A 27,484-nucleotide genomic window follows, 5' to 3' on the forward strand; every position below is an offset into this window, starting at 1 on the left:
CATAAGCCTTTACATCAATGCCTGAGAAGGTGTAAGTGTTCAAGGAAGAAGGGGAAAGGATGAAATCAATTTGTCTTTTACAGCAGTTGCATTCAGCTACCAGACTTATTTTTATGGAAAGATACACCAGTTTGAGGATTTTGAAAACTGAAGGGAGGTGGTGGTGGTGGGCAAGGAGGGGAAACACTCCAGCTTCAGGGGGATTGTTGGTGAAGGTACAGGTGCTGTAAGTGTGGGAAACACGGAGAGAAAGCTTCCAAGGGCAAAGTAGGTTGCGGGTCAGGGGGCAAGAGAAGCCCCTCCCTGAGCTGTGAGTGGGAAGAGTCACTTCTAGAGTCGGGAGACTTTCTAAGCCACCCCCTGCCCCATGGGCTTCAGGGAAGTTTTGAGTCCCAGAAATTGGATGTGAAACATTGTGTGTATGTGTATATGTTGAGAGAAGGCTTTCAAATTTTTGTCAGATTCTCAAAAGGGAACTGTGAGCCCCTGGGGTAGAAAAGGATCCCTCCTTTGCTTGTCTGTCGGAACCCAAGAGTCCTGAAATGTAGAGCATCGGACGGGTCTATGTTTTCAGGCCTGCCCAACCAACAGAAACATCTGGGTCACTCTGGTTTGCATGTTGGGAAAGTTGACCTATAAGGCTCCCGTAGAAGAAGGCGGGTTCGTAAGATTCTGGAAACCAAGTGTTCTCATTGGCTGGAGAGCATCTTGTCATGCTCCCCTCTCCCCTGATGACCCACCATGGCCCCCTCCCCAACCCTGGAGAATTTCACAGACCACAGGGCTCCCATCCCATCCCTGGGGAGCCTCTTTTGTGCTTCTGGGGAAGATGCCAACAGTCAAGATGCAGGAGAAGCAACTTCTGATCTTCCTTCTATTTATCTGTGTCACATCCTGTGTTTTCCTTTTGGGTTTTCCTGGGACTGAGAAGTGGGCTCATTCCAGAAAATGATTCGCAGATGGTTTTGTTTTGCTGACTGGTTTATAAACACACACAGACATTTATACTCATCAATGAATGCAAAAATAATATTGGGGAAGCATTGTGGGTTTCTTTCCAGACATTTTTATCTCACAAATAATAAAAAGCATGGAGGAAAGATTAGAAAATACAGGACTGTAGGAAAAAACACTTAACACTGCACTGCTTGGCGATAACTATTGTTAATATCTTAATACATGTACCCAGATATTTTCCTGAAGGTCTGTATATGTAACATATAGCGTATAGTGTATATGAATATGTATTTGAGTGTAAAAGGAATCCTATTGCTTATACTATGTTGTAACCTACTTCCCACTCTCACTTAAAAATAAATGTAAATCATAAATATGTTTTCACCTGGAGAAATATCCTTCTGTTTTATCACTTCTCATGGCTGCCCTGTAGCTCATTATATAAAATGTTGCTTTTTTCTAACTCATCTCCAATTCAGCTCTTGGGGTGTTGAGCACTTCTCTATTATAAACAGCATTGCAATGCGTGTCCTTGTATGTAGATCTCTGTGTACTTGTCTGATTATTTCTTTGAGCTAATTTCCCAGGTATGGAGTCCCAGGGCCCAGGATATGTACATATTTCCATATTGCTCTTCAGAAAAAAATATTGTACCAAATTCACTCCTAAGAAAAAACATTGTACCAAATTCACACCTAAGAAAACATTGTACCAAATTCAGTCCTACCAAGAGTATACAAGAATATCTATTTTCTTGTCTTCACACAAATGCTGAGAATTGTCATTCTGGTGACCAAAAATGCCATTTAAGTGTTGTCTTAATTTTCAGGTCTTTGATTCATAATGAAATTGAATACCATTTAATACTTTTAAATGATCATTTGTGTGTCTTCTTTTATAAACTCCCTGTTCGTATCCTTGCTTTGCTTTTCTACCAGACCATTTATGTAAATCTTCCTTCCTTCCTCCCTCCTTCTTTCCTTCCTTTCTTTTTTTTACTTTAAGTTTTTATTTTAATTCCAGCTAGTTAACATTTATGTTTATCTTTATTCTTAATTTGAGATAGCCCCCTTTAGAATAAGTATATGACATCTTATATTCCATAGGCTGAAAATATTTTTCTACTGCCACTTGCCTTTAAATGTATAAAAAGTGTTTGTTTTCATATACCATATTTTAGTTTTATATCATTAAATCTTGATAATTTCCTTTGCTTTCTTTTCTCCTGTACTTGCATGTTAGAAAGACCCACCCATCACAATTTTATAAACATTCTCCTATATTATCCTAATAATGTAAGAGTTAATTTTGTGCATGCAAATCTTTAATCCATTTGAAATCTATCTTGGGATCTTATGGGAGACAAAATGCAATCTTTTCTCCAGAAAATGGAGCAAGTCTCCAACTGCCTACTCAGCACTCGCTCTTGGGTATCTCTCAAAGACACCTTAAGCTTATAGATTTTTTTCTCCTTTCCTTCTTGAAATGTTGGCTACCTCATTAAATGGTATTACCAGCACCGGAAGTTGTTCTGGCCAGAAACCCAGGAATCATCTGTACCCTCGTCTTCTTCTCCCTTACCTGCAGCCAACCACCAACGAATCCTAGAACCTCTTAGATCTCACTGCCTGGAGCTGACACCAGGCTGCCTTCACCTCCTGCCCACACTAGTGTAGCCTCCCTAACTGGTCTCCCCACGCCCCTTCGCCTTCACCCCTAACACATTCTCTGCACCGTGGAGATCTCACGAAATGAAAATCTAATCCCTTTGCTTCCTACTTAACCATTGCTTATTGGCATTTCATTGTTTTTAAGAGAAAGATCAAAGCCCTTGTTTTGATTGTCAAGACCCTGGTGGTCTCGCTCCATCCAGCACTGCCAGCCCTGACCTCGGTTCCTGAACAGCCCGTTTCAGGATCTTCTCAGTGGTGTCCTTCCCTCCATCCCCCTGCCTCCTGTCTCCTCTGCTCCCCCACTCGACCCCTCGGATTTCTCATGGTACTCACCCCGACCACAGGGAGTGGTAAGACTCCTCCATGAAGCAGAGGCTCAAATGTCACTCTGACTGGCCTTTGAAAACAACACAAGTCTATTTCTATTCAGCCCCGTTAACCGTTCTGGCTGCAGAGGACCACAGAATGGTTCCCGAAGTTGTTTGGAAAGCTGTGCTGGTAATGTGTTTCACAGAACACTGGTCCCATGAGACGCCTCTTGGAAAAAGCATCTGTGGCCAGATAAATTTGGGACATGGTACATGCTATGTGGATGTGAATTTATAAAGGTGTCTGGCAACTACAGGCTCAAGAGGTCTTACAGTACAGAATCTTATTTGCTTTTGTTTATTTTCCATTTGTTTTTGATCATAGAGTCTTTTCTCCCCCTTGAAAAGAACCTATTGTGTCCTGAGAATTAGCATGCCATGGAAGAGTCTGGTAAAATATTCACCACCAGCCTGTAAGGAACGATGCTGCCTGTACTGTCTGACTTGCTACCTCAGAACCAAATACTCTTTCATTTTGCCTGATATTTAGCAAAACTTACTCTTGAGCTCAAAAGCTCCCTCATTGACTGAGTGTGGTGAATTAGGCAATCATTTCTGTGTAATCCGACACACAATGCAATGTCACATTTACCTTATGAGGTTGGCCATTTGGGTTTATCTTGCTCTTTTGTCTCTAGGTTGTTGGGGTGGGACCTTAGATTATTGATTCGAGGCTCCTCCTCATTTCTAATGAATATATTTAGAGCCATAAATTCTCCCTCCAACAGATTTTTTGGCTGTGTCCCACATATTTTATGTCCTATTTCATTGTCATTTAATTTGATTTAGGTTCTTTTAGATTTTCCCTGTGATCCATGGAGTATTTGTAAGTGTGTAATTGGGGCTTTTCTTTCCACACACTCTTGGGCACTTCCAGGTCACTGGCTTCTCCAGCTTTCGGTCTGCAGTATATGAAGCTGAAAGAAAACTCAGAAGCTCACCGCCATGTTGTTCTTTGGGTCCCAAGTTTCCCAGCCTTTCTGTCCCCTGACCCTTCAGAGTCTTCTCATGTTTGTTTTCTATATCATGTGAAGGGTTTTTGCTTGGAATTCATTGGAGGAGTAGGAAAAATGTTTTCGTTTCACCATTTTGGAAGAAGTCTCATCCTGGGCCATTTTAAAACTGTTTTCCTTGATTACTGGCATTGAACAAATTGATCGCCATGTTCCTTCTTGTGGTTGTTTTTTTTTTTTTTTTTAAGTAGGCTCCACACCCAACATAGGGCTTGAACTCATGACCCCGAGATCAAGAGCGACATGCCATACCGGCGGAGCCAGCCATGCACTCCCTTAGTCTGATTTTATTGGTATTTATCCTGCTTGGGGTTTGTTGTAATTCTTGGGTCTGTGGTTTTATAGTTTCATCAAATTTGGAAAATTTTTTAGCCATTACTCCACCAAATACTATTTTATGCCTCCCTCCCCTTTCCTGGGACTCCAATTATGTCTGTTAGACTACTTAAAATTGTACAGCAGGTCACTGAGTGTCTGTTCAATATGAAAACCTTTTTTTTCCCAGAGCTGCAGTGTGTTTAGCTATTGCTGTTGTCAAGTTTACTGATTCATTCTGCAGAGTCAAATCTACTGTGAAAACCGTTCATTATTGTTTTTAAGTTCAAATATTGTATTTTTCCTATCTAGAAGTTCCATTTTGTTCTTTTTTTGTCTTTCATTTCTATCCTCATTTCATTCACGTTTTCCATTTTGAGCAGATTCCTTGTTTGCTCAGCATCATCTATTCTTTGCACATCTGTGTCTTTGGACCGATGCTTCTCCTGGGTACGGGTCACGTACTCCTCTTTCTCCGCACAGCTAATGGTCTTGTGGATGGATGGTCTTCGTGAGTTAAGTTACTGAGTGATTGGGTTTATTGTGTTTCTTTTTTATGTGCTGGCCTTGTTCTCTGGCAGGTATGTAAGTGACTTGCTGGCCAGATTGATCCTTCCAAGACTTTTTTAAAATTTTATTTTGGGGAGTGGGTCTGTGGTTGCCTTTTCTCTAGGGACAGTGATGCCCTAGTACTGAGGTGTGACCGTTCCCTCACCGAAGCACTGGGTGATCAGTGACATATCTGCATCCTGACTTGTGAGACTTGGAACACATACTTCCCAGCGCTCCGTGGGCTCTGGGAACTGTTCAGTTTTCATCTGGTTTGCCAGGCCCGTGGAGTTCCAGCCTCCTCACGCACTGTGTACACCAGCAAACTCAAGGGGATGCTGAGTATTTCTGATGCTCTTTTTCTACCTGGCTCTGTCTTCTTTGGAGTCCGTCCGACAAATGGCGGCTACCTTGTCCTCCACAAACCCTGGTTCTCCTCAGCTCAGTGAAACACTGTGTTCTAAATGGGCTCCAGGCAGAAAGCCAGGATGATTATGATACTCAGCTGTTTTGTTTGCCTTCTCTCACAGGCACAGACCTGCACTGCCTGTTGTCTAATGTCTTAAAAGTGTTTTTCCTGAAGTATGTATGTTTTATCTACTTTACAGTGGGAGGCCAGGAGAGGCTTCCATGACCCCATCATGGCAGAAGAAGTTCCAAATAATTTTAATTTAATTTTTTATAAGTTTACTTATTTATTTTGAGAGAAAACAGACACAATGCAAGTGAGGGAGAGGCAGAGAAGAGGAGAGAGAGAGAATCCCAAGCAGGCTCCATGCTGTCAGTGTAGAGCCCGACATGGGGCTCAAACTCATGAAACCGTGAGGTCATTACCTGAGCCAAAACCAAGAGTCAGATGCTTAATTGACTGAGCCACCTAGGTATCCTCAAATAATTTTTAATATTCATTTCATCTGGAATAAAATACTTGTGCAGCACAAAGGAGTTATAATTAAAGTACCCAGACCAATGCCTGGCATATAGTAACTCTATATTTAATAGTAGGTATTTCACAGTAGCTCTATATTTAATACTAGGTATTATGATTATAATAATTTTCATTGATCTCATTTAGTGTGGGCTGTATTAATCTAAGGGTTTACTAGTAGTAACTTTTAATTTTTTCCTTCATTTTAATTTATCTGAGTAAATCATAGAGAATTAAACAGTACACTTGTAACTTTGCATAAATACTATCAAATCTGATGCCTATCATATGCACTGCCTCTTAGAAAGTAGTAGATTGAAAAGCAACTGTAAAATACTTAAAGTTCAGACTATGATTTCCAGCTTTAGTCAAGTAGAAATTTCATTATGTATTCTCTTTACAAATGTTATTCAAGCACAACAGTGATTTAAAAGTAATTGATTTTTCCCCAACTCAAATAAAAAAAAAAGGTAAGGGAGTCAACAAAAAAGTCATCTGGCTGAAGCCAGCAAAAGCATAAAGATTTATTAAGTCAACTATGAGTAAGGAAAGGTTATAGAATATACTAAGAGCTCTTCTAAAATAAGCCAGTATGCAAAATGCTTCGGTGGAATGGTGGGGTGCTGATGTGCATATGAAAGCATAACACTCTTACTCTGGGGAAATGGAAGTGATTTACATACAAATGAATATATATACAACAAAGTTACTCTCTATAATTCATAATGAATCTTCAAATACTTTGCTTAAGACTAGTGTCAGAAAGCAGGATCGTTGTAAGGCAGAGAAGAGCAGTGATGTTTGGGAGGCTTCCTTGACTCCCAAAAAATTTCCCTGAGGGCCTCCATCATCAGAACCACCCCACATTCCTACTGCCAGCCTAGGACATGATGAAGGCCTCCAACTGAGAGCCAGGTAGGGGGTAGCTGACGGAACTAAAAGTGCAAGTCAGGCCACTAGCGTAATCTAAAGATACCTGCACAGTGTGTGTCCTCCAGGGTTTGTCCAGAACACATATGCTGTGGAAGTAGCTGCTGTCTGTTGGGGCCCCAGGCTGGCATGGAGTTTATATCATTAGCTAGTATCAATTAATCCCCAGTTTGGCTCTAAGAACACTGGGGTGAAGAAATTCAGACTGGGATAAGCTTGGGATTCTCTCTGGGCCCCAGCCCTTTGGATCCTGGGTCTTAGATATGTCACTGGTATCTAAAAGTTCATTTTATTTTCTCCTGCCATTCTCTGTTTCTGTCCAGTCCTTCTAATCTAGTGGGCCTTGGAGGAGACAAATTTAGGGATTTTGGACGTTTCCCCAACTACATTAATGCCCCTGGAAGATCCAAGAACCAATAAATGCATCAGGGCTAGTCTGGACCCTGAATTTGGCACTTACCTCCCTGGTCCAAAAAGCTCTGGACCTGAGCAGGAATGGATGGGCCAGATTAGCTCTAGGACTTCCTAGAATTTAGGGGATTAGAAGCGTTTGGTGCTGATATTGGACTGTGGAGCAGAGTGCAGCTTTTGAGTTTTGCCATATGGTAAAAGCATGAAGATGGGCTCTTTCTGCAGCTACAGCTGCAAAGGTAACAGAGCGTCTTATTTCTGAGTTTGTCGTGCTCAGATTGCCAGCTAAAGACAGCTAATGTCTAATAAATGCCTCAGTTAAACCTGTCTTCCTAAATGGTGGGCAAGTAGTACTGAGGTATATATTTATCAAGGCATTTGATTTAATCCTTTTAATGTTTCTCAGCATGTTCTTGTTTATGTGTCTCCTCACTAGCCTACCATGTAATGCTGGTTGTAATCGTTTAGTCTATGCCCTTTTCCACCCAGAGCGATTGCCCCATTAATAGAAAGACAACCTTTGAAATAGGTTAGTGAGAGGCAATCAATTTCATGTCTTTCCTATTGATGTAAATGACTATATTTATTGCAGAAAACAAATTTCCTTAGACACTACTGAATTATAATCAACCTAGTAGGGCCTTGAAGTAGTAAATGTTTTATTTGACAGATTTTACTTATTTAAAAATAAAACCGTCAGATGCCAGGTAAGAAGCAAGTGTGAAATGAAACAGACATGAAATGTTTCAGTGTGAGATTCCTTCTCTGAAATGGGCTGGGAGCGACATATGGTGGATTTATAAATGCGAGGTAAACTGGTAGCAGATAAAAGAGTAATACTAATTAAGTAAGCCTGGAAGTAATTACCCAAGTGTACACTGAAACATTGGCTTTGAAAATGGACAAAATATTGGATTTTGCTCCTTTGTTCTATGACTGTAGCAGTGCTACAGGTTTTTGTGGGTTTTTTGGTTTTAATTTATTTCATTTTTTGGACTATCACTTTTTTTTTTACATGTTTTTAATGTTTATTTATTTTTGAGACAGAGAGAGACAGAACATGAGCAGGGGAGGGGCAGAGAAAGAGAGAGGAAGACACAGAATCTGAAGCAGTCTCCAGGCTCTGAGTGGTCAGCACAGAGCCCAATGCGGGGCTTGAACTCATAGACTGTGAGATCATGACCTCAGCCAGAGTCAGTGGCTTAACTGACTGAGCCACCCAGGTGCCTCTGACTCTCACTTTTTACATGTATCTAAGCAAATAGATTTACATTTTGAAAATTTCCTTTTCTCATTTCTAAACTTTTTTTGAAATTCTAATATCTCTTTATTTTTTTATTTTATTTTACTTTTTTTTTACAAATAGTTTATTGTCAAGTTGGTTTCCATATAATACCCAGTGCTCATCCCCACAAGTGCCCTCCTCCATGCCCATCTCCCCTCTCCCCCACCACCCATCAGTCCTCATTTCTAAACTTTTAAGAGAGATTGCCTCAATTGGAAGTATCCTCTTCCATTCATTTGATGAGATGCCCTTCAGTTTGAGATGCATACCCATTTTGTATTGGCTTGCAGTATAGCTTAAAATTGGTGACAATGGCTTTGCTTGTGTAACTCGTGTTAATAGGCTATTTCCTGTAAGTTGGTGTTTGGACCACAGTGATAATCACCCCATGTTCAGGTTTGTTGATTTAAACCAAGCTCTCTCTAATGGGGTCAAGGGTGTCCCAAAATGTTGGGTCTAGGCAGAGTCAAGAGATCCAGATCACATTTTGCATAATGAGGGGAAAGGCAGACTGGAATGAAGGTGGCTTTCCTGGGGTCACCACTCCCTGGGGAAGATTGTGTCAGAGCTAGGCTAATACTAGACCTCAGAACTGCCTTTTCTTCCTTTTCTTAGGGGGAGCTGATGTTCTTCTTGTGCATTTCAGTCTTTCCCAGAAACACAGCCAGGGATTTGGAAAGTGAAGTAAATTTTCATAAATGATTCTGGCTAGGCACACAGCTGTGCCCTAGAACCTTCCAGAAAATAGTCACATGTCCAGACTCACACTCTCAAACACTTGGCTACAAAAAAAAAAAAGAAAATCATAAACTGTGGGTTTTCGGCTTTCTGGAGTTTGAGAAAAACAAAGAAGAAGAGTCAGCTAATAAAATTCAAAATAAAATAGACTTCTTAAATAAAATCAGGAACCACAGTTCACTTTTCCAATAAGCCTCAAAAGGTTTATTCAGACATGGGAATCAGCCTCAGTTAACTGTTTGACTCAAGATTCTTTCTACCAGGGCCTTTTTCTTTTTTCTTTTTTAGTCTTCTTTAAGCAAAAGATCCCTTGTCTGGCATTTGGGGATGACTCCGCATTTTACGTACACAGCAAATTGGGCTCCATTGCTGGAGACCATCATCCCAGACTCAGTTCTCTGCTTTGCCAGAGAAGTGATGTGACAGAGTTGGTAGTGCCACCAGCTGTACCCTCACTAATTTTCCTTCTCTTCATAGGTGAAGAGTGTGACATCGACATAAATGAATGTGACAGTAACCCCTGCCACCATGCTGGAACCTGCCTGGACCAGCCCAATGGTTACACCTGCCACTGCCCACACGGCTGGGTGGGTGCAGACTGCGAGATCCGTAAGTATTTCTATGGTTTTGAACATCACATTTTCATTCAACACGAAGAGGATACTAACTGTGTCCAGGTGGCCCCCGTCACCCACAGATGAGCAGCGGGGCCAGAGGATAACATGAGTCCCAGAGGAGTACCTTTGCTCATTGCTTTCTGCCCCCCCCCACCCCACCCCCGCTTCCCGTGTCGGAATCCAGCCTTTCTACTGGGAGGCGAATGTGCAGATGTCATCCAGAGTTCACTGCTCCTCAGGCAGCCAAAAATGTGCCTAACTGAGAAGCACTAGAATCATATCGAAAAATAGAGGCTTTGTGTTAAAAACATGAAAAAGCACACAGAATATAAATTCGCTTTGCATTTATGTCTTCAAGTGTCTTCAAATGTATTAGGTTCCATCCGTTGCCTGGAGAATAGTCCAGTGAGGAGGAGGGTAAGAGAAATCTGAAAAAAAAACATTTTGAGCTATTAAAGCAAATTGTTCTCTAACGATGAGCTCCCAGAAGTTCACAAATGTCATAATCAAGATACCACGTATTAAAATAATGTATCTGTGGGGTGCCTGGGTGGCTCAGTCGGTTAAGCATCTGACTCTTGATTTTGGCTCAGGTCATGATCTCAAGGCTTGTGAGTTCAAGCCCTGTGTTGGGCTCTGCACTGACTGTGGAACCTGCTTAGGATGCTCTCTCTCCCTTTCTCTTTCTGCCCCTCTCCCGCTCTTTATCTCTCTCTTTCAAAATAAATAAAAACATTAATTTTTTTTTTAAAATAATGTATCTATTGGGATGGAGGTGAAAATGAGAAGTGACATAGAATTAGGTTTTCCATCGTTTTGGAAACATAAAATTTCAGCTATGAGAGGTGTTTTCTTCTAATTGAAATTCATCAGGACAGGGGATCTTCCATAAGAGCTTCCCCTGGGCTCTCAGGCCTCCCGTTCCTTTCTTCACGTAGAGATAGCTCCTCTATAGTGTGAGTTTGGAAGCTGGCAAATATATAGCCCCATCTGTCTGTCTGTCTGTCTGTCTGTCTCCTTCCAGAACTGGCTGCTGTTGCCTCTATTCCTCTATTCTGTGTTTCAAGAATAAGCTCTCCCAGAGGGTCGGGCACTGCCTATGGCTGCATGGGCCTGTCTCCTTCTTCATGTGTCTGATGAGGTGGGCGGTCACATTCTCCAATATCAGCTTGACCAGTAATATTATTGGGGCTTCCGCTGGCTCATTCTTTGTCTTTGCTCTTGGCTGAGAGATTGAGAGGGGAAGAAAGTAGTCATTTTTAGGTCTCTCCATCACCAACTTTCCTTTTTTCTCCTTTCTTTTCTTCTTCTTCTTCTTTTTTTTTTTAAATATTTTTATTTATTTCTAGGAGAGAGAGAGAGAGAGAGAGACAGCATGAGCAGGGGAGGGTCAGAGAGAGAGGGAGATACAGACTCTGAAATAGNTCAGAGAGAGAGGGAGATACAGACTCTGAAATAGGCTCCAGGCTCTGAGCTGGCAGTCAGCACAGAGCCCGACGCGGGGCTCGAACCCACGAACCGCGAGATCATGACCATGGCTTAACCAACTAAGCCACCCAGGCGCCCCCATCACCAACTTTCCTAAACACCCTTAGACAGCGTGGTCTTAGGACCGACTGGCCTTGCCAAAGATGGTGAGAAGTACTCTCGTGCTAAAGAGAGTTACAGAAAGGGATTCTAATGGCTATGAGCAGGTGTAGGATGTTAGGACAAGAGTAAGTAGAGGATGTTAAGTCCAGTCTGGTGGGACTTTCGGTGGAAAGCGTCCCAGACTCAGGGTCAGCAGGACCTTGGTTCTTCCCCTGGCGTGAACCTCATTGTGTGGCTGCGTGGAGTTATGCTGAGATTCAGTTTACTTACCAGTTCAATGGGACCAGTTTTCATTCTAAAATTTGGTAATTCTGTTGGAAATGACAAATTTTGTGCCTTAGGGCAGAATAATATGTATTTATAACTTTTAAATATTTTTTAAAATAATGTTTACTTATTTATTTTGAGAGAGAGACAAAGAGGGAGATGGGAAAGGGGGTTTGAACCCATGAACCGCAGATCATGATCTGAGCTGAAGCCGAGTCAGAAGCTCAACCAACCGAGGCACCCAGGTGCCCCTATAACTTCTAAATCTTAATTATGAAGATAAATATATATGAAAGTATGGATAAGAAGTCAGGAACACACAAGATGCCCTCAAGAAGCTTTACGTAAACTCCTATAATTATAAAATATCTAAATTTTAGTTCCTTCCAGTGATGATAATATAGGGAGAAGATATACAAGGATGGAAACTGAAAAGGATAAAGGTGACTTCAAATCCAAGCTCCATCATATTTGGCTGTGTGACCTGGACAAGCAAATGTACCTATTGGAGTCTTGTCATTCTACCTCATAAGGCGGCGATGGGGAGATGCTGTGAGGATTAAAGGAGGCAAATAGGTGCAGATTTCTGCAATGCAGTAGGCACTAAATAAATGCTAGTTTACTATGGTTCATGTACCATAACTACTCCTTGGGAGGACCAATCTTTGACAACTGTCTTTTTGGATATGAATGCCAAGGGCATGGGCCACACTGAGTGGCTGCATGCGAGGGAGCCCTTCACGCATCTTGGTCCACACTTAAGCTCCCTGTTTGCCCAGAACTGCACTTTGCATTTGGCGATCTCATTTTCCCCGCTCTGTTAGACCAAAGGCACTAAAATCAATGTCATCTCAGATTAGGCTCAGCTAGTTCCAGTGCTGGATGCTTCCATCCTTGAGCTGGAAGTAAGAATGGAGAATGTGCACTTGAGGTTTGCTGTGACATATAGCCAATGACCAGTGTCTAGAGAACTGAATCTGAATCAAATGAAAAGGATCTAAGGACCAGGAGTGGAAGCGGAGTGGCCAGAGAAGATTAAGAGGTTCCAGTCCTATGCAAGCCATGGGACCCATCCCTCTGGGGTCCCTTTCTAACCCTGACTATCTGTGATCTTCTCAAGTGTGCAGAAACCAAGAGGAGGGTGCCTGGATGGTGCAAGGTCAGATGGGTAGATCTCAACAGGAAAGCTCGGGTGTATGCAGAGAAAGGGAGAGCCACAGCCCACAGAAGCCCCAGAGCAGGGAGGCCTGTGAGTTGTTAGAGGTGGTCAAGGAGGCTCCCATCAGCCTCACTTCTGCCTCTGAAGGCCGCATCGCCTGCCTCCCTCCTTTGCTCATTCTGCTTCAGCCACGTCATCCTGCTTTCACTTCCTTGGACAGGTCAAGTTCATTCCTGCCTTCAAGGCCTTTACCTATCCACTGTCCTCTGCCTGGAGTGCTCGCCTTTCAGATTTCAGCACAGCTATCTCCTTCACTGCACATCGATTAGCCCAGTAATGAACATTTTCTAGAAACTTGCCCCTTTAGAGTTATTAACTGTCCCCCAGTCAATAATACGGAGTAAAACTCTAGCAGACCATGAAGATTTATCAAAACCACCGAGAAAACTGACCCAGAACTCCCTAAAAGGATCGTTTAAATAGTTACTGTGTTTTATACATACTCTGAAGCAAATGCAACCCCCAGGCTCCAGAAAGCACCAAAACAACCTAGTGAAATCATCTGCTGTCCATTCTTGCCACCTCAACACTGATAACAATTTTATCAATGGCTTCTAATAAAAATTTTGCCTTCTTAGAATCAAAGCCTGAAAAATCATTATTCCTATAAATGTTTATGTAGTGATGTTTTATATCATCTACATAGGAACTGTGAGGTTTATACAGTTAGCGTTCCAGTTAGTCTTGCTGACTGACAGCTGGGCAGTTACACGCATTGAACAGTTGGATCTCTGGCTAAACTATTAAATTAATGATATTCTGCCTTTGAAAAATAGGCCATCCTGGATTTGTAATTCAACAAATAAGCAAGGGCCTTCTGTTACCGACACTGAAAGCCATGCCCAGGATATAAAGATTAATGAAGCAACCTCTGCCTTGAGGAGTTCCTAATCTGAGGGGAGCTCAGCAGACGTGGTGAGGTTTCTGTAGGGTTTTTATAGGCAGCTCTAGGGACCCAGGGAAGAGGGGACCCTCTTGGGACCCTCCTCCCCAAAATGCGTGGAATTTCGTAATGGTTGAAGACACCCATCACAAGGTTATGTCATATGGACAGCTCCTATTGTACAAATTGGTTGGGTGTGTTGGTTCTTATTTTTGTATAAACTAGGATATTTTAAAATTTAAAATTAACCTTTCTTCTCATCCAGACCTTCACTTCACTCCCCAAATGTAGCGACTATTCGCCATTTATTGTTTAATTTTTGAGATGCATTCAGTCAATATTATAAGTCCTTATTTTCTCCCATAAAATGGGATTATTCTATACATACTGTTTAACCTATTGCCTTTACGATTAACAATATATTGATATTTGTAATATATAGAATGTTTACCCACGTTGGTTCATGCAGATCTACTTCATTGTTTTAACACCACATGGCTTCCAATCTAGCCCATCAAACCCTGTCTTTATATGCAGCATCTTTATTTCCTTTTTATTTTTGAGTTCATTTATTTATTTTGAGAGAGCAAGAGAGAGTGCAGTGGGGAAGAGGCAGAGAGAGCGAATCCCAGGCAGACTCCGCACTGTCAGTGCAGAGCCTGATGTGGGTTTTGAACTCATGAACTGTGAGATCATGACCTCAGCCGAGATCAAGAGTCAGATGCTTCACCAACTAAGCCCACTCAGGTGCCCTTTCTTTTTGTTTTCTAAAAGTATATGGTCTTTTTTCTTTTTAAAATTTGTTCTAGTTCTTTTTATTATTGCAAGATACATAGAACATGAAATTAACTATCTTAATCATTTTCAAGTGTCCGGTTCAGCAATATTAAGTACATCCCTACTGTACCCTTACTACCATCCATCTTTGTAACTCTTTTCATCTTGAAAAACTGAAACTCTGTCCCCATGAAGCACTAACTCCCTGTGACCCCTTCCCCCAGCCTCTGGAAATCACCATCCTACTTCCTTTGTTTCTTTCTTTCTTCTTCTTTTTTTAATGTTTTATTTATTTCTGAGAGAGAGGGAGAGAGAGAGAGAGAGAGAGAGAGAGAGACAGCGTGAGCAGGGGAGGGTCAGAGAGAGAGGGAGACACAGAATCTGAAACAGGCTCCAGGCTCTGAGGTTGCTGTCAGCACAGAACCTGACACGGGGCTCGAACCCACGAACCGTGAGATCGTGACCTGAGCCGAAGTTGAATGCTTAACCGACTGAGCCGAAGTTGAATGCTTAACCCTCTTTTCTTTTTTTTTTTTTTTAATCTCCCCCTGTCCCTCCCATCCCAGCCTCTGTTAACCACCATCCTACTCTCTGTTACTATGACTTCAGCTTTCTGTTTGTCTTTAGATCCATGTATAAGCCAGCTCACACCGTATCTGTCTTTCTGTATCTGATCTGTTTCGACTCAGCATAATGTCCTCAGACGCATCCACATAGTTGTCACTGGAAGAGACATCTTTTCAAAGTGCAAATCTGAATACTCAGACCCTTCTTCCCACCGGTTTCTGTCCCTGCCAGTGCCAAGTTCCTATTAAATTGCATTTGTAGCGAAGACCAAAGGCCACACTATGGCCCATGAGATGGCAGGAGGGAGCTCCTCCTCACTCAGTCAGCCCCTGGCTCGCTCCCTCGCTCCCTCGAGCAGCCACGCTCTCACCCTTCCAGTCTCCTGTCCTGTCTCCATCTCCCCTCTTCTCTGGGGTCTTTTCCTGGGACCATGTTCCCCTTGTTCTCCCTCATCTCTGGTTTTTACCTTCTTACCTGGAGAGCCCAGCTTCCTATGGCCCCTCACTTCTAGAGCAATCCTGATTCCCCAAGTAGGATTAGAGTTTCCTTGTCCTTTCCAGTAGCACCGTGGAGGTGGTCCTTGATCGACTTGCCACACGTGTGTGTCTGCAGCTACTTTGAGAGCAAGCATTTCTTTGGTCCCTGTACCCCTCAAAAGACGGGGCTCCAGGGGCCAACTGTATACTTTCCCTCTCTCTTTATCCCAGCATCTAGTGCCATGCCTGGTACACAGTAGGTGCCTAATCAATGGTTGTTCAGCAAGCGGATTCTTTGAAAGAGGTGAGCTATGCTTTCCATTCGTTCCCTGTGCTGCCCTCCTCTGAAGATTTCCGATCTCACTGACTGCCTTGCTTATCCAAATACCTCTTAGCTACAGAATACATAAGGTAATTTGAAAGCCCTCCTCTCAATTAGTCTAGCAGCCGATGGTCTCAAAAATTATGTAGCCGTCTGACATCCTCACGTCACACACTCTCTATCTTTTTAAATAATATAGGTGAACACATGGATTTGAGTAGGTAAATTAAAAAACAGATACAGGCAATGTATTTTAGAATGAAATTTGTAAACCCAACGGCATCTCCTTTGGGAGTGGAGGTTGTGGCTGGGTCTGGTTTTATTCTCAGCCTGGCCACAGATGGCCTGTTTGACACGCCGCAGCTGCTCAAGTCCAGCCTCTCTCCCTAGTTCCAGAGGCTTCGTTTAGGACCAATTGACATGTAAATGCGAACACGCTTTGGAAAACACAAAACCTTGAATGAAATGAGTTTGAAACCTGAATACGTACACATGGTCGCACAGACCCGTAAGTGCCATGTTTCTCCTTAACAGTTTGTGGGCATGCGTCCCTGGCGGTGCACCTGCTGGGGCTGATGGGACCGTTCCATCGAGCATTTTCCGGTGCACAGCTCAGAGAGGAGCCATGCCTGGCGGAGTGAGTGATTCATGCAGTGGGACTTGGGACTTGGGGGTGCGGCAGAGCGATAGCTCATGAGGGTCTCGTGACTTATGCCAGGACTGGAGGTGACAGCTTGGGCCACCTGGTGCAGATCCTTTTGCTACTTCCAGACCAAGTTTGGATTTACTCAGATGCAGCCCGGTTCCAACCCGATTAGTGTGTAAAGCAGCCACATTCACTTCTATCAGAAAAGTTTCAGCTGACAGTACGGTAGGAAAAAAAAAAAAAGAGAGCAGGGGAAGGGGGAGGAGGGAAGCAGAGCTTTTCAGAGGAATTTCGAGAAAGTTTTCCCAAAAGTTCAAACAGCTTGGAATGCAGAGTTTGGGGAAGTGGAGCAGATGGTCAGGAACGTACGTGTGTAGGCAGCTCGGGCCTGGGATGCGGGGCTGAGCACATAACCCAGTGTGGTTGTCTGTCCCCGGCAGTGGCCACAGGGTTGTGTGCTCGCTGCTGCGGATGCACCATTGATATGACACGTAAGCTATTCACATCAACTGTGGGGGCTCAGCAGGACCCTGTGTGGCCCTGACAGAGCAATCGGAGCGGAGCCCCCTACCAAGTCTGAGTGGAAACAGTGCTGGCTGCCCTTGTGTTAATGTTAAATGGCTGTTATGGCGCAGTGTGAGCATTGGACTCTAGCCTACAATTGAATTTTTCAGAGTAGGTTGAAACCAAGTGAATCACGCTTCTCTTCCAGCCAGAAGAATGAGTGTCTCTCACGCCCAGTGTGCACCAGGTGTTGCCAAATGAAATGCCTCTGATCCGGGATTGAGGCTTCGTTCTTGTTTCACAAAACACCTTCTCCCCTCAGTGCTGACCTTTCACTTTCTGTGATTTCTGTCGGTCCATCTGGCTGTATGTGAATTGGTTCAGACAGAGCCGTGAGTGCGGTCATGGTCAGTCTCACTGCTACACGGGCCTTGTGAGCTCAGGCAGGCAAGGCTCAGATAAAACCAGACCTCAGGGGTATTGGTAAAAGCTCAGGAGTCCAAAGATCTGGTGTGAACATACTTCATTCATCTCTTTCTTCTCTAACTCTCAGAAGCAACCAGGCTTGGGGGCATGAGTTCTTTTTCAGGTTATAACTGTTGAAGGTAAAGAATAGCTGGTTCTCATATTCCATGGTCACTGGGATGTAGCTCGGTTGAGCGTGTATGTGCCCACAGATCACAAACACTCCTGCAGAGTTTGGCCCAGTAAAAAGAGTCTACACATTTCAAGGGAAGATGGGCCTGTCCACACCCAACCCCGAATCCTATTTCCAGGCCCCATAGTCCTAATGTGAAAACTGTCATTTGGAGATGCTGGTGCTGTGAGTCAAGTACAGAAGACATCCCTTTCCCACATGAACTTAGCATCTCTTTGGTCGTATCTTGCCCTTTTTATTTTCCAAACTTCCTTTCAAATCCTGTTCACATTATCCAGAACATTCCACATGTGTGCAGGTCTGTAAACAGGACATACTTTGGCACACTTGACCTGTGTCAGGCACGAGATTATGTCCCATTCATCCATTTATTTTCCTGCTTATATAGGTTGGTGTTTTTTGAAAGGGCAGAGGGCATTGCTCAGTAATGCTGAGCTCACAGCACGTGCCTTGGAGGACAGTGTCCTGCTTCTCCTTATCCTTTATCTCTCTGCCACCATGACACTTGATCCTTTTTCAGACCACCCAGCAGGGGCCCAGCAGCAGCCTTTCTTACTTTTCTTCACATGTTTTCTAACTTATGCTCCCAATAAGCTATGGGGTACATGTTGCTATTTTCATCTTATAAAAAAAGAAACCAAGTCTCAAGGAGGTCGAGTAAATGTTGCAGCTAGGATTGAAGGCAAGGCTGGTGTGATCCCAAGGCCCACACTTCTTCCACTGTTCTGCTGGAAGATAATCCCATGGATACTTTCTTCAAATAATTTAGTGCTTATTTTTAAATATTTTTACAAAAGGAATACATTATTCTTTTGAAAAATAGTGGGAAAAGATGGAGAAGTATAAAGAAGGAAATAAAAATCACTTGTCATTCTGCCTCCCATGATCTCTGTGTGTTGCTGTGTAAGGCAGACTTGGATATAGACTTGAACTCACCCAGCTGGTGATGCCAATTTCCTATAAAGCAGAGAGAGAAAATAATGAATCTTCAGTTGGCTGTAATAATTACGTGAGATGTTTTCAAAGAGCTTAACATAGTAGGAAAGCAACAAATGTTCATCATTACTATTACTCTGTCCTGAGATTTCCAGTGTATAGATCGACACTTGGAGCTCGCATGTGATTATACTATATGGCTAGGTCCTGTTTGGCCAACTGCTTTCGTTCTCTTGTTAGAACAAGGCATCTCTTGGGTGCGCCTTGGTGGCCCAGTAAATTAAGTGTCCAGCTCTTGATTTCAACTCAGGGCATGTTCTCACGGTTCATGAGTTCGAGCCCCACAGTGAGCTCTGTGCTGACAGTACAGAGCCTGCTCATGATTCTTTCTTTCCCTCTCTCTCTGCCCCTCCCATGCTTATGCTCTCTCATACTCTCTCTTTCTCTCTCAAAATAAGTAAATAAACTTTAATAACAAGAACAAAACACTTCTCCATCTCACAAAGAGTTGAGTATTCAGGTTGTTTCCCATTTTTTTACTTTTATAAATTGTTTTGTCTACTTGTGGGATGGAGAGTGTGGGGGTAGGGCCTTTAGCTATAGTTGTAACATTTTATTGCTTTAAAAAAACACCCTGTAAAACAACCTAAAACAAAATGGTCCAATACGAACTTTATTAACTTTGAACAGTATTAACTTTGAGCAGTGAGTATGTGGGGGTCACGCTTATTTAATGAACCTTTTTCTAAATGTATAATAATCGGTCATTTAACATTTAAAAGTTTTGATGCTGAAATGAACATTCTTGTATATCGGGCTTTCTGCATTTATAGGCCAATTTCCCCAGCATAAATTCTAAGAACTGGAATTTCTGGATCAACAATACTCCATTAAATCTACACAAGGGTTGAGTATCAATTCACACACCCTCATTTTTGCGTGCGGGTCAACCGTGGTTATCAAAAATTTTAAATAATGCTTGGAACTGACAGAGGAATTGCATTTTTTTAAGAATTATGAAATGAAACCATTTTCTGTTTGTAATTTTGGTGGATTCCTTTTTATACCCTTTGCTCATTTTTCTACAGGATGTTCCTGGTTTTTCTTAATGATGTGTAAGAGGCTCTTGTATGTGAAGGACATTAGCCCCTGATCTGGGTTATCCACAGAAAACAATTCCTCCCAGCTGGGATGGCCCTTGTATTTTAGGTTGCCGGTGAAGGCCTTCCTGTTCTAAAGGTCACAACTCACATCCAGTCCTTCGCTTATTTTTTCGCCCCAGACCTGCAGTGGAAGTCGGGCCACATGGCGGAGAGTCTCACCAACATGCCCCGGCACTCGCTCTACATCATCATTGGGGCCCTCTGCGTCGCCTTCATCCTGATGCTCATCATTCTCATCGTGGGCATCTGCCGCATCAGCCGCATTGAGTACCAGGGCTCTTCCCGGCCAGCCTACGAGGAGTTCTATAACTGTCGCAGCATCGACAGCGAGTTCAGCAATGCCATCGCCTCCATCAGGCACGCCAGGTGGGCTGCGTGGGGAACGGGAGGGGGCAGAGGGGCGATCCAGCTTCCACTCGAGCGTTCCGGGTACCAGGGTGGTGTTACGAACAGGAATCCACACCTGCAAAGAGGATTTCATAGATGAAAACATAGGTTCAAGGTGTACTGGGGACAGGTAATTAAGTGGGTTTATAATTTGCTGCCAGTTTACTGTTTGCATTGAATACATTCATTTAATTTATGTTTATCTGTGCTATAAATAGCCGATTCTTAATCACTGGGTAGGAAACATTTTTTGATGATTGTTTTTTGGAATGTCTTTAGCTGGGTTCTCCAGTCAGTCAGCATAGGTATTAATAACATTTGATTTAGTGGCTTCCTTAAGAAGCGACAAACACCTATCATTCTGCTGTTAGTGTACAGATTCTATAAAACGGTATCCTTTTCTGGAGGAAGGACTCCAGAGAGACGAGGTACCGCACTAGGGGTACCACAGAGAGAGCAGGAGTCGGGTGTCCGAAGTATGACATTGAGTCCCAGCTACCTCGTTATTTGACTCTGTTTTATACAGACCATTCATGCCTCCACAAACCCTGTTCCCTCAACTGCAAAAAGACGTGTCTCCCTTAGTCAAAGCAATCAAATTAAATTACAAAGATTAAAGGCTTGTATAAACAGATAATAACCTATTTCTCCAAATCTATAACACTAACAAAATCAGCTAAACTGACATCTTTTTACTTAAAGAAAAAATTTTTAATTTTTATTTATTTTTGAGAGAGAGAGAGAGAGAGACAGAGTGCAAGTCAGGGAGGGGCAGAGAGAGGGAAACACCGAATCTGAAGCAGGTTCCAAGCTCTGAGTTGTCACCATACAGCCCGACGCGGGGCTCGAACTCACAAACCACGAGGTCATGCCCTGAGCTGAAGTGGGACGCTTAACTGAGTGAGCCACCCAGGTGCCCCAATATGTTTTTACTTTCTCAAAGGATAGTTACTATAAAAACAATAGTGACAGTGTTTGTTAGAGGGAAACGATCTTCTCTTTTTAATTGCTAGAATGATCTAAAGTGCGCAAATCAGAAAATCTGCGCTGTAGTAGAGTGGGCTGAACTTCGTGTCTTCCAACTGGGGTCACGGGAACTAGGAGCTGCATCACCTTTGTTGGGACGTTGAGTGTTGGTCTTGATCAAAACACAAGACGGAAATGCGACCCCAAATTCCGTCTGAACGGTACAGAGGCTAAGAGGTTCAGAAAGTTCTCTTTCTTCGCAAGGAAATCCGCAAACCACTTCTAAGTCAGGCCCTGCATGCTGCTCCTCACTGACTCCTTCCTTTAAGGGGCAGCCTGACAACACAGCCTCCAGGAAGCCCTGAGGCCAGTCCCTGCCCGGCTTGTTTACTTGACTCCTCCACCAGCATGTACTTAAAGGGCCGTTTTATTTCTGTCTCCAGCAGGTGCTGGCACATAGCAGACCCCCTTCTTAAAATCTGAGGTCTGTAATGAAAGGACAGTCCCTGTCAGGGACGGGTGTGGGGTGTCCTCACCTGCCTGCGAGTGGCCTCATTCCAGGGCAGCCTCCCTGGAGTGTTTGAGATACTTAGAAGTCATCAGGTGAGAGGTAAAAGGTGTAAACAATGGAGGAGAGGAGGCAACCTCCTTTGTTGCTCCAGAATCTTCTCTCTCTGTTCCCGGAAGTTCTCTCTGCACCGGGAAGGAACAGAATCAGAGGCATTATACTGGGATGTACTGGGAGACCAAGAAATGAGGTTCCCTCCACCCCCGGAGGCACCTCGGGCTAAGATCCTTCTGTGTCCAAGAGGAGTATTTTATTTCAGCCCCAGAAGAGCTTAGGATAGATTCTTCTGAGCTTCCTGCTTAGCTAGCCCGCTAGGAAGATATTTAACTGGATACTCTTGGAAGGAAAGAATTAACTTAAAAGCATTTACAAAGCTGGTTCTTATTTGGTGCCGATTTTTATCAAAAAGTATTCACTGCAGAATTCCTAACGAGTAAGCTCCTCCATGCACCAGTGACTACAGATAAAACCATGGACGTTAAGACAATACCTTCCCAAGTATCTGGAACATTCCCTCATAACCGTTTATTCAGCTATGACCTGTGGTTTGTAGAGCATGGCTCTGTAGAGGTCCTGGCGGGGGCTCTGGCTGGTTGGCCCCGTTTTACTCCCTTTTCCTGGAAACCCTAGAAAAGCATTGAGAAAAATTAACCCTTTTCAATATTACCTTCTCCCTAGTTTTCAATAGTGGCCTGTGGCTACCTCCCATCTCACAGCCTGTCTCCCAGCTGCTGGCCTGGCGGGGACAGGGGATCTGAACGCCATCGGCTCACAGCCACACGGGACGAATACTGAAGGGGTCATCTGTGACGGTCCCGAGTGACCGAGGAAGTGTCTGGCGATTCAGTGTCAGCACTCAGCTGATGCTGGTGCTGGGTTGTGAAAGAGCCCCCTTTTCTCTCTTATCAAGAGCCGTGTGTTCTGTGGCTGCTTTGCTGACCCTCAGGCTGGAGCGAGTTTGTAAGTGCCCCGTGGGAGCGAATGGGCATTCCTGGCTCCGGAGTGAGGCCACATCTCGGCTGCAGATAGCTCCCTGCTTCCCCAGCTCTAAGCCCCTGATCACACACAACCCAACCAGCAAAGCTTAGAGAGGAGCCGGTCACGTTTTCTCAAATAGCACCTCTGGCTTTGGGCCTTTCTCAAGGTCAGATCCGCCTACATTCCCTGCGGTGGTGTTTTAGCTTTTGACTTTTCAGGGGCCTATGAACTGGGAGAACGCACAGCCTTGGTCTGCCTGAGAATTGGCTGCAGCATGTTTTAGTGAAGTAACGTGTGAGAGACTTGTCACCAGACACTATTTGAGATGACAGTGACATTAATGCTGTGGTTGCCACAACTTCCATTATTCCTTCTAGCTTTTGTTGACACGGCCAGACACTATCCTGATCTGAATCCTTTGGACAGGGGGACTGTGAGCAATTCATACCATCTTCATCAAGAGCCTGCAAAATATTTCAGATTTTCCAGACCATGCATTCTCTGGGTCTCTGTGACTATTCAGCTCTGCCTTTGTAGTGGGAACATAGCAGAGACATATTATGAATGGGTGCAACTGTGTTCCAATAAAACTTTATTTAAAAACAGGCAACAGGCTGTAATTGGCTTGCAGGCTATCAATTGTTAACCCCCGTTCTATGTTACAATTTTTCTTTATTTTCCAAATTTGTTTTTCACATTTAAAATGTACCTTTATGATAAGGAAAAAAAAACAAAACCCAGTGTGTTATTTAAAGGAACAGTCACATAAATATCCCTGCCATAACACAGGCAACTCTCATGTTGATTTAGTACCTGAGAGGTTTTTTTTTAAGGTTCATTTGTTTGTTTTGAGAAAGAGAGAGAGCACTCAAGTATGTGAGCCAGGGAGGGGCAGAGAGAGAGGGAGAGAGAGAATCGCAAGCAGACCACACTGTCAGCGTAGACCCTGACGTGGGGCTCCATCTCCATGTGAACCGTGAGGTCGTGACTTGAGCCAAAATCAAGAGTTGGACCCTTAACCCACTGAGTTGCCCCGTGTCTGAGAGTTTAAATGGAATTCTCTAGGTGTTAGCTTGTTTCTTGACATCTGCCCAATTCTGAGAGACAAAGAAAATATAACAAGCTATTGGTGTTATAAACTTAAGTATGAATGCACATTTGTGTTGAGAGCTTGCCGCTGTGATGGGTGGAGAAGATTCCAGGAAAGTCTTGTTTCACTTTATTGTGTTTCAAAAACCATTTTAGCTTCTGTGTGGTGGATACTGCCCTTGGTGTGGAGACCTCTGCATCTCCCTGAAGGGAGGCTCCAAGGTAGCGCCACGTTCCCATTGTAGGGAACATTCCCAGCATTAGGCTTTCTCCCGTGCTGGTGTGAAGGTGATCTCAGCACTCTGCACGCAGCCAGTTCTCTGTCTGGATACAGAGTGAGGCTCCTTGTTCTTCTTCCCTTGACCAGGTGGCCGTGTAGCCACTCATGACTGGTTTCAGCCCTTGACTCGTCTTTCTCAGTGGATCCCAGACACCCAACCTCTAACCTGCCTTGTTGAAATTCGGCCCCATGACTGCAATTTAAGATTACAGCCCTTTGAATTATAGCTTGTTGCTGGATGGCATAAACATGGAGGCATTTAACTTTCTAGATTTTGAAGAAATAGATTCTTCTTCAAACTATGAAGCCACGTGAAAAATAAAATGGATATCTCGGGGTACTTGGGTGGCTCAGTCGGTTAGCTGTCTGCCTTCAGCTCAGGTCATGATCTAGTGGTTTGTGGGTTCGAGCCTTGCGTCGGGCTCTGTGCTGACAGCTCAGAGCCTGGAGCCTGCTTCAGATTCTGTGACTCCCCTCTCTCTCTGCCCCTCTTCTGCTCAATATGTCTTTCTCTCAAAAGTAAATAAACATTAAAAATTTTTTTAAATAAATAAAGTGGATATCCTAAACATATATTCCACCTATTAAGTCACTTGGATTTTTCCTCTTGGCCACTGACTGATTAACAGGCTGTGTATGACTTGCTGACTCTCCTATCAAAGTAGCCTCAGGAAACTGCCCCCTGGTTCCTATGTGAAGATATGAAAGGCTTTTCATAGAGATTGTCCAAGCTTTTTAAATGAATTAGTCGTGTATTGTTAGCAATGGATCTAGCTGTTTTATGAGGCCTAAATTGTCAAAATATTTGTGCCTGAAAGCAGCTTCTGAAATTTTCAGTCTTGGGAGAAAGTGTCCAGATCCAGTTAGCTTTTACACTCTTGCCCCTTTCTGTGGCCTCAGATAGATGCAGGCTTCATGCAGTTTAGATAAACAGACCACAGGCTGGACTCCAACCCACTTTTATGTACGCACAATCTCGGGCCTCAGTAAGCCTTCACATTTTAGATGTGATTTTATTGAAAGCCTTTTAATCATTCAGTAATACCCTTGGACTTCTTGGTGGTAGAATGCATGAACTCATTAAGTCTGCATTTTGCCTGGTGTCCATCGGGCACGATTTACGCCTTTGTGCCCTTGAAGGCCGGTAAGCCTTGAGTGAATCAGAACAAAAGACTGACAGATGTTTAAAAACAAAAGATCATGCGAACAATGCAATATTTCCTCATTTTCCACTCCCTTCTACTCCTCGCTGTCTGTGAGAGGGTGGACTTTCCAAGAAAGCAAAGGAAAAACTAGGGACGGGGAAGGGAGTGGGTATGATGGAAACTGTGGGAAATGAGCCCCTTGAAGTGTTTGTGACCCACCCTACCTACCATTTAAAATTTTCGGGTTCTTTACATCCTTCCTTCTTGAATCCTGTTGGACTTGAAATAGTTAAAAGGCATTGTTTTACGAACAAGGAGGCGAGGTGGGTGAGTGTGGAAGACTGTTTAAGTCCTACTGAGCTGCAGGGACTTAGGGAAGGTGAGGCCTTCATTGGGAAGAGACCACCCAGAAGTTGAATTGGCTTTATTTTCATAATCTCCATCTGAAGACTGGTTTGGCAGGAAGTTCTGAAATTGGATTTTGACACCCCTTGGCTTCTGGGCATCAGTCCTGCTGATGAGGGGATTTTGATATTTACAGATCTTTTGGGACAGTGGCTTGTGCTCAGAGAGAACAAGCCAATGGCTTGTGTGTATGTGGGGTTGGGGAAGAACAGGTGGGTGGGTTGGACGGTGGGTGCGGGGGTGGGGGCAGCTTGTGGACAAACCTCTCCTTATTTAAAGTCTTTTCCTCCATCTCCCCTTCTCCTTATGGCGGGACCTCAGACGACCTATGAGCCTTCACAGCCCTCCTGCAAGTCCCACAGGAGAGGAGGCTGTCTGTCCACAGTCTGGGGAACACTACCCTGTCATTCTGTATTCCAGGCACTAGAGCGAATGTAAAATAAATTTGCCTCTCTAGAGAGTTCAGGGTCTCAGAAGAAAAAGACAAATAGATACACGTTTTCTTAAAGCCTACCATAGAGCTGTCATGCCTGGCTGCTTGGCCAAGATTTAACCATTGGACTCCATGCTTCATGAGATCCATTTTTTTTTTTTTTAACCTCCTGCACTGAACACTAATATCTCTGCTCCTTCAGTGTTGATATCCAGGTCTCTTAAATTTCTGTGCTCGCTTGAGAATGTATCTTTCAGTGTATTTTTATCATCCCGTCTGATTCTTGAATCTAAGTTATTCTCACCACTTGCCTTTGGTAAGACTTGAGATTCAGGATGCATCTAACCAGAATCCTCTCTCTCTGTGGTTTCAGGTTTGGAAAGAAATCCCGGCCTGCGATGTACGATGTGACCCCCATCGCCTATGAGGATTACAGCCCCGATGACAAGCCCCTGGTCACACTGATTAAAACAAAAGATTTGTAATCTTTTTTTGGGGGGGATTATTTTTCAAAAAAGATGGGCTACCACCCTCATTGAAATATTTTTAAGAAAATAAAAAGCTTGAGAAATTTGAAATGGTAGCTGCTCTCAAGGGTTTTCGGTAGAATATCGAAGAACTGATTTTCTGCAGCTTTTAGTTTGGAAAAAATATTTTAAAAACGAAATTTGTGAAACCCATAGACTACGTTTTAATGTACTTTCTGCTCTTCAAACTGTACGCTTCGACTAGTGAGTGCTCTTCCCACGGTAGACACCGTCATGAAACCCAGAGGGCGTTTCATGAAGTTTCTATGTGAGGTGCGAGTGCCAGCTTTCTGAGTAGTTAGGAAACACATGTAGAGTATGACTCATATAACAGTATACCCGTCACCTAAAAAGAAGTCTGAAATGTTTGTTTCGTGAACAAGAAACTAGTTACATTTATTACTCCTAACCCGAATGAAATTAGCCTTTGCCTTATTCTGTGCATGGGTAAGTAACTTATTTCTGCACTGTTTTGTTGAACCTTGCGGAAACGTTCCTCTGAGTTTGTTTTTGTCATTTTCGTAATGGTCGCCAAGCTAGGCCTTGAAAATCACCCGTAGGGAAAGGGCCTAGTGAGGCCAATTATGATCGCATTGAATCTATATTTTCTTTAAAAAGTCAAGGTTTTTATATTGTGAGTAAATTAAATTTACGTTGGAGTTGTTTGTTGCTAAGAGGTAGTCAATATAAGAGAGTACTAGTCCCTCCCGTAGTGCGTATTTCTCATAGTGCATCTTTATTTATATCCAGGACATGTTCGTAGCTGTATTGGATCGATATGTGCTTCTTCTGACTCTTGCTAATTTCAAAGAATATTGAATAAATGTTACCAAGTCCAGGATGCCTGTGTCTCTCGTTCTTCTAAAATTACAGAAAACATTTTGGGTTCAATATTGAGTGTTGATCGTGCTGTT

General features: G+C 43.4%; 1 protein-coding gene across 1 annotated transcript in view; it reads left to right on the plus strand.

Moving 5' to 3' along the window:
- DNER (delta/notch like EGF repeat containing) overlaps window positions 1-27,411 on the plus strand; it is a 330,055-nt gene extending 302,644 nt beyond the window's left edge. The window contains exons 11-13 of the mRNA XM_039234597.1: window positions 9,645-9,776; window positions 19,912-20,158; window positions 26,417-27,411. Coding sequence (XP_039090528.1) covers window positions 9,645-9,776; window positions 19,912-20,158; window positions 26,417-26,528 — 491 coding nt within the window. The 3' untranslated portion in view covers window positions 26,529-27,411. The remainder of the gene's footprint in view (window positions 1-9,644; window positions 9,777-19,911; window positions 20,159-26,416) is intronic.
- The last annotated feature ends 73 nt before the right edge of the window (window positions 27,412-27,484 follow it).

This window comes from Hyaena hyaena, unplaced genomic scaffold, assembly GCF_003009895.1.
Source record: "Hyaena hyaena isolate Hyena2069 unplaced genomic scaffold, ASM300989v1 scaffold_86, whole genome shotgun sequence".
Taxonomy (NCBI): domain Eukaryota; kingdom Metazoa; phylum Chordata; class Mammalia; order Carnivora; family Hyaenidae; genus Hyaena; species Hyaena hyaena.